The sequence below is a fragment of the Oncorhynchus kisutch genome, linkage group LG30, assembly GCF_002021735.2.
Source record: "Oncorhynchus kisutch isolate 150728-3 linkage group LG30, Okis_V2, whole genome shotgun sequence".
NCBI classification, from domain to species: domain Eukaryota; kingdom Metazoa; phylum Chordata; class Actinopteri; order Salmoniformes; family Salmonidae; genus Oncorhynchus; species Oncorhynchus kisutch.
The window spans coordinates 45,192,364-45,200,366 of NC_034203.2; the positions used below are offsets into that span (position 1 = coordinate 45,192,364).

Sequence of the window (8,003 nt, forward strand, 5' to 3'; positions counted from 1 at the left end):
ATTGTCACTCCTATTTGCCATATTTTCCATTTAAGCCTACTAGAAAGTGTGCGCGCCCAGGCCTGGAGGGAACCAAGTCGTTCAGCTACCCAAGAATAGTAAAGCCCCCATTGCTGGATAAAATAGCCGACCAATCAGGCTGTTACCAACACATTGTAAACTTTAGGAAAAAATTGTTTGACCAGATACAATGCTATTTTACAGTAAACAAACTAAGACTTTCAGCACACTTATAGGGAATGATATTCAACGAAAACAGCACTTACACAAATGACTGATTATTGGCTGAGAGAAATTGATGATAAAAAGATTGTGGGGGCTGTTTTGTTAAGACTTCAGTGTGGCTTTTGTCAAGATTGATCAGTGTCTGCTGCTGGAAAAATATGTGTTATGGCTTTACACCCCCTACTATATTGTGGATAAAGAGTTACCCGTCTAACAGAACACAGAGTGTGTTCTTTAATGGAAGCCTCCCCAACATAATCAGGAATTTCACAGGGAAGCTGTCTCGTAGGCCCCTTACATGTTGTTTTTTCAATCTTTACTAATGACATGCCACTGGCTTTGAGTAAAGTGTGTCTATGTCTGCGGATGATTCAACACAATACACGTCAGCTACTACAGCGACTGAAATGACTGCAACACTTAACAAATAACACATAGAATCACGTAGTAACCAAAAAAAAGTGTTAACCTTTTTGGGATAGGGGGCAGCATTTTCACTTTTGGATGAATAGCATGCCCAGAGTGAACTGCCTCCTACTCTGTCCCAGATGCTAATATATGTATAGTATTAGTAGTATTGTAGTTTTCCAAAGCTTGGCCTACCCATTGAGATATGGATGAGGTTGCACTTCCTTGGGCTTCCACTAGATGTCAACCGTCTTTTGAAACTTGAAGGAGGATTCTACTATAAAGGAGGGGCTCATGAAACCTCTGAGTCAGTGGTCTGGCAGAGAGCCTTGGTCTCATGACGCGCGCTCCCGACAGAGTTACCTTTCGTTCCAGTGCCTTTCTGAAGAGAAAGGAATTCTCCGGTTGGAACATTGATGTTTCATGCTAAAAACAATATTGATTCCATACATCGTTTGACATGTTTCTAAAGGACTGTAAGGGAACTGAGTTTTTGTCTGGATGAAATGCTCGTGCCTCATGAAGATGGTTTACTGGGCTGAACATGCTAACAACAACTGGCTATTTGGACATAAATGATGGAACTTTATTGAACAAATCAGTCATTTATTGTCGAACTGTGATTCCTGGGAGTACCTTCTGATGAAGATCATCAAGTGAATTTTTATGGTGTTGTTTCTAACTTTGTTGATTACAAAACGGCGGCTATTCCTCTGGATGTTTTGGGTTCTGAGCGAGGTTCTCAGATTATGCTTTTTTCGTAATTAAAAAAAATAATCTGACACAGCGGTTGCATAAAGGAGAAATCTCTTTAATTCTGTGAATAACACTAGTATCTTTTATCAATGTTTATTATTAGTATTTCTGCAAAATCATTGGATCTTTTGGAATCAAAACATTACTGCACGTAACACGCCAATGTAAACAGATTTTTGGATAGAAATATGCACATTATCGAACAAAACATACATGTATTGTGTAACATGATGTCCTATGAGTGTCATCTGATGGAGATCAAAGGTTAGTGATTCATTTTCTCTCCATTTCTGCTTTTTGTGACTCCTATCTTTGGCTGGGAAATGGCTGTGTGTGTTTTTGTGACTTGATTCTGATCTAACATAATCATGTTGTGTTTTAGCTGTAAAGCATTGTTGAAATCGGACACAATGGGTAGATTAACAAGATGTTTTTTTATTTGCTGTATTGGACTTGTTAATGTGTGAAAGTTACATATTTCTAAAAAAATATTTTTGAATTTCGCGTGCTGCCTTTTCAGTGGAATGTTGTCGAGGGCACTAGAAAGGTTAAACAAATCAAAATATATTCTATATGTTAGATTCCTCAAAGTAGCTACCCTTTACCTTGACAGCGTCGCACACTCTTGGCATTCTCTCAACTCGCTTCACGAGGTAGTCACCTAGAATGCATTTCAATTAACAGGTGTGTTTTGTTAAAAGTTCATTGGTGGAATTTCTATCCATCTTAATGCTTCTGATCCAATCAGGTGTGTTGTGACAACATAGGGTTGTAGAAGAGTGTATAACAGCTAAAATAAGCAAAGAGAAGCAAAAGTCAATCATCACTTTAAGACATGAAGGTCAGTCAATCTGGAAAAATTTCAAGAACTTTGAAACTTTCTTTAAGTGCAGTCGCACAAATCATCAAGCACTATGATGAAACTGGCTCTCATGAGGACCGCCACAGGAAAGGAAGACCCAGAGTTACCTCTGCTGCAGAGGATAAGTTCATTAGCGTTAACTGCACCTCAGATTGCAGCCCAAATAATTAGTGCAAGTAACAGACATCTCAACATCAACTGTTTTTTTAAATAACTAGGCAAGTCAGTTAAGAACAAATTCTTATTTACAATGACAGACTAGGAACAGTGGGTTAACTGCCTTGTTCAGGGGCAGAAATAAAGATTTTTACATTGTCAGCTTGGGGATTCGATTTTGCAACCTTTCGGTTATTAGTCCAACGCTCTAACCACTAGGCTACCCACCACCCGCATCATTCATGGTCGAATTGCTGTAAAGAAACCACTACTAAAGGACACCAATAAGAAGAGACTTGCTTAGGCCAAGAAACACAAGTAATGGACATTAGACCGGTGGAAATCTGTCCTTTGGTCTGAGGAGCCCAAATTGGAGATTTTTGGTTCCAACAGCCCTGTCTTTGTGAGACTCAGAGTAGGTAAACAGATGATCTCTGCATGTGTAGTTCCCATCGTGAAGCTTGGAGGTGTGATGGTGCTATGCTGGTGACACGGTCTGTGATTTATTTAGAATTCAAGGCACACTTAACCAGCATGACTACCACAGCATTCTGCAGCGATGCCATCCCATCTGGTTTGCGCTTAGTGGGACTATCATTTGTTTTCAACAGGACAATTACCCAAAACACACCTCCAGGCTGCGTACGGGCTATTTGACCAAGAAGTGTGATGGAGTGCTGCATCAGATGACCTGGCCTCCACAATGACCCAGCCTCAACCTAATATAGATGGTTTGGGATGAGTTGGATGAGTGAAGGAAAAGCAGCCAACAAGTGCTCAGCATGTGGGAACTCCTTCAAGACTGTTGGAAAAGCAATCCAGGTGAAGCTGGTTGAGAGAATCCCAAGAGAGTGCAAAGCTGTCATCAAGGCAAACGGTGGCAACTTTGAAGAAACTCAAATATATTTTGATTTGTTTAACACTTTTTTGGTTACTACATGAATACGTGTCATTTCATATTTGCTGTTGTCTTCAGTTATTCTACAATGTAGAAAATAGTACAAATAAAGAAAACCCTTTGAAAGAGTAGGTGTGTCCAAACTAACATCAACAACACATTAATATTCATCAACACATTTTTATTACAAACATCACACCTTCATGTGGCCCGCTAGGAGACTGCCCTATCTTATTACTGGCCCGCTAGGAGACTGCCCTATCTTATTACTGGCCCGCTAGGAGACTGCCCTATCTTATTACTGGCCCGCTAGGAGACTGCCCTATCTTATTACTGGCCCGCTAGGAGACTGCCCTATCTTATTACTGGCCCGCTAGGAGACTGCCCTATCTTATTACTGGCCCGCTAGGAGACTGCCCTATCTTATTACTGGCCCGCTAGGAGACTGCCCTATCTTATTACTGGCCCGCTAGGAGACTGCCCTATCTTATTACTGGCCCGCTAGGAGACTGCCCTATCTTATTACTGGCCCGCTAGGAGACTGCCCTATCTTATTACTGGCCCGCTAGGAGACTGCCCTATCTTATTACTGGCCCGCTAGGAGACTGCCCTATCTTATTACTGGCCCGCTAGGAGACTGCCCTATCTTATTACTGGCCCGCTAGGAGACTGCCCTATCTTATTACTGGCCCGCTAGGAGACTGCCCTATCTTATTACTGGCCCGCTAGGAGACTGCCCTATCTTATTACTGGCCCGCTAGGAGACTGCCCTATCTTATTACTGGCCCGCTAGGAGACTGCCCTATCTTATTACTGGCCCGCTAGGAGACTGCCCTATCTTATTACTGGCCCGCTAGGAGACTGCCCTATCTTATTACTGGCCCGCTAGGAGACTGCCCTATCTTATTACTGGCCCGCTAGGAGACTGCCCTATCTTATTACTGGCCCGCTAGGAGACTGCCCTATCTTATTACTGGCCCGCTAGGAGACTGCCCTATCTTATTACTGGCCCGCTAGGAGACTGCCCTATCTTATTACTGGCCCGCTAGGAGACTGCCCTATCTTATTACTGGCCCGCTAGGAGACTGCCCTATCTTATTACTGGCCCGCTAGGAGACTGCCCTATCTTATTACTGGCCCGCTAGGAGACTGCCCTATCTTATTACTGGCCCGCTAGGAGACTGCCCTATCTTATTACTGGCCCGCTAGGAGACTGCCCTATCTTATTACTGGCCCGCTAGGAGACTGCCCTATCTTATTACTGGCCCGCTAGGAGACTGCCCTATCTTATTACTGGCCCGCTAGGAGACTGCCCTATCTTATTACTGGCCCGCTAGGAGACTGCCCTATCTTATTACTGGCCCGCTAGGAGACTGCCCTATCTTATTACTGGCCCGCTAGGAGACTGCCCTATCTTATTACTGGCCCGCTAGGAGACTGCCCTATCTTATTACTGGCCCGCTAGGAGACTGCCCTATCTTATTACTGGCCCGCTAGGAGACTGCCCTATCTTATTACTGGCCCGCTAGGAGACTGCCCTATCTTATTACTGGCCCGCTAGGAGACTGCCCTATCTGGATATACAGTATACATATAATTGATTGACGTATTGATAGACATGTGTAACTGACCCGGAGCGAGACTGTCCTATCTTATCACAAAGGTCCAGGATGAGGCCCCAGTCCTCCGCTGTGTTCATCTCACTGGTGGCTTTCTCTGAAGAACAACAAACACAAAACATCAGCTCACTGCTGAAGTAGGCTATAACACAAACAAATCCATTTAGGGTAAGATAATGTGGGGAACCACTTGTCACATCTAGAGCCAGAGTTCTAACCAAAATATGGCGCATCAGTTACTCAACATGTATTTATTCCTTATGTTATTATTTTTCTATTTATTCTGTGGGTTATTATTTTTTACATTTGTTCAACTATTTCTCTGCATTGTTGGGAAGGGCCGTAAGAAAGCATTTCACTGTTAGTCTACACCTGTTGTTTACGAAGCACCTGCAGTGCTTAATTAGAGCCGGATCAGGTTCCGGCACCTCCACGTTTTGGACTGTTTTGTTTCTAAACATAATTGGCTGGATCCCGTACCTCTACTGGCCCAAGAAATCATTTTCACATTTTTGCAACGTAACATGTTTAATAAAAGCGATCAAAGTTCATTTGTGTTCTCTCTTAGTTAATTCTCCAGCCACCAGAAAAAAACGTAATGTGAAAAAGTCGATTTTCAGGCCGAGCCTAATATCCTAAGAGTTCATTTGGGTTGGGCCGGCCGGGTTTTAAGGTTTGCGCAAAATTGTAACCTATGGCACGCGGTACCGGAGCACCAAGTCTAGGACCAAAAGGCTCCTTAATAGCTTCTACCCCAAGCCATAAACTGCTGAACAATTAATCAAATGGCCACCCGGACTATTTACATTGACACCCCCCCCCCCCATTTGTCTTGTACACTGCTGCTACTCGCTGTTTATTATCTATGCATAGTCACTTCACCCCTACCTTCATGTACAAGTTACCTCAACTAACCTGTACCCCGGCACACTGACCCGAAAATCTCCCACCTGCTTGAATCCCCCCCCCCCCCCAGGATCTTCATTTCTGCGACTTGCTTGCTAGTTGAGATTTCTGAGATTTATTTTCTTAACTCTTCTTGAACTGCACTGTTGGTTAAGGGCTTTTAAGTAAGCATTTCACGGTAAGGTCTACATCTGTTATATTCGGCGCATCAGACAAATAACGTTTGATTTTATTTGTGTTTGAGACCAATGCGGACTGTGTGAGAAGCGCGCCAGTATGTCTCACATAACTAGAATGCGATTAATTTTCTATGACATCTCTCCTTTCTACTCTGATAGACATGAGCCTGCATCTCATCTCTCTCGTTGCACTTTATCATTTATTTCCTTATATAATCCAAGCCACGCGAAGGGTTCTGAACGAATTGCGGCACCCCTGACACATTTAAATATACTTGCCAAAGCCATAGAATTACTACCGTCTGTTCAGAAACAAATTAAATCATTCAGAATAGGCTACTACACCATGACAAGGGCTATAATTTAGCTACAGAGGAATATTTCTAATCCCCTTCCAGTGTTGTCAATAACATCTCTTCCAGTCTCATCTTCTCCTGTGTAGGTCTTCCAAAAAGTCCTTATGTCCATCCTTTCCATCCTGGAGCGATGGGTAACGATGCTTCGTGGGTGACTGTTGTTGATGTGTGCAGAGGGTCCCTGGATCGCGCCCGGGTATGGGCGAGGGGACGGTCTAAAGTTATACTGTTACATAGATAGCTAACCCCTTCACTAATCTATGCTTGATAGACACACATCCAAGTTAACGTTAGCAACGTGTTTAGCTTTTTTGCCTGCATAGTTAGTTAGTCATTGTAGTGGCATCTAGTGTAGCTGACGTTTCGTAGCTGCAGATAAAATGCAACGTCATCTTCTCCGTCTGGCACCATGGAGCATCAGTTTGCTGCTAGTTAACATCTTTACTGTCGCTTATCAAAATGGTCTAACTTTATCAACATTACCGGGGCCAGGTGTCTGGCTAACAACACTTCAGTAGTTAGCTAGTGAATGGGCTATCCCCATTGCTCTTACTGGCTAACGTTAGGTAGCCATGTTTACTGCCAGTCAACTAACTAACAAGCTAGTTAACTAAAGAAGGGTGTTAGCTAGCTACGACTACAAAACTTAAGAAGACGTGCCGCTAACGTTAACTAGCTACGTGAGGAAAATCAACTCAAGACCTGGATAACGTTCAGGTACTAAGTTACAGCTAGCAAAACACAAACAAAGCCGAGGCGTTAGAGTAGCCAACGTCAACAACTTACCAACATCTTGCTCAAATGGATTGGACGTGAAGAGAGGCATTACCGCAATTATATCAACCACAGTGTTGTAGTTCTCTTATTCGTTTCACTCGGCTATTCACTAACGTTAGTTATTACATTAAAACGCATAGCTAGTACAGAAAGTAGGGCATATGTAGTAGCCAGCTAGCTAGCCAGGCAGTCAGTCCTTCGATCAGCCCGCAACAAACGAGGCATTCTGGGTAACGGACATTACTGCGTTCTGAACATAGACGTTCACGTGACCAACTAAAATGGACTTCTGGGGTTCGCCTTCAAACTAAAAGTTCCCAATTGAAACTGATACAAACGGATAACAATTGTGCAATCATGCCACAATTGGACTAAATAATGCTAAACAAGGTTGGAATGTTGTTATATACATTCAACAAAAGACAGTTATTAGTTGAAATTGCACTGGATGTATTTGAATTCAGAATTGCATTGGGGGCATACTCTACTATTGCAGCATTGAGGCTGAGACGGGGGTCGGGGGACGGGGGGCACTGTGGCCCTGTCCGACACTACCCCCGGATAGGGCCAACAAGGCAGGATACAACTCCACCCACTTTACCAAAGCACAGCCCCCACACCACTAGAGGGATATCAACAGACCACCAACTGACTACCCTGAGACAAGGCTGAGCATAGCCCACTAAGATCTCATCCAACACATGAGCCCGAGGAGGCACAAAACCGGACAGGAATGTCAGTGACTCAACCCACTCAAGTCGAGTATAGCGAAAAAAGCCTGGCACAAAGTGATGCATCCCTCCTGGGGATAGCATGGAAGAGCACTAGTAAGCCAGTTACTCAGCTCCCGTGATAGGGTCA

General features: G+C 43.6%; 1 protein-coding gene across 4 annotated transcripts in view; it reads right to left on the reverse strand.

The window, feature by feature from the left end:
* The window catches only part of stam (signal transducing adaptor molecule (SH3 domain and ITAM motif) 1), a 42,705-nt gene extending 35,320 nt beyond the window's left edge, over positions 1 to 7,385 (reverse strand). For 2 of the 4 annotated variants that reach the window (XM_020475799.2, XM_031809894.1), the window contains exons 1-2: positions 7,152 to 7,385; positions 4,937 to 5,021 (exon numbers count right to left, since the gene is read on the reverse strand). In XM_020475799.2, the coding sequence (XP_020331388.1) occupies positions 4,937 to 5,021; positions 7,152 to 7,191 (125 nt within the window). In that variant the 5' untranslated portion in view covers positions 7,192 to 7,385. The remainder of the gene's footprint in view (positions 1 to 4,936; positions 5,022 to 7,151) is intronic. The other 2 variants (XM_020475798.2, XM_031809895.1) reach the window with 2 other exon arrangements.
* Between the last annotated feature and the right edge of the window lie 618 nt (positions 7,386 to 8,003).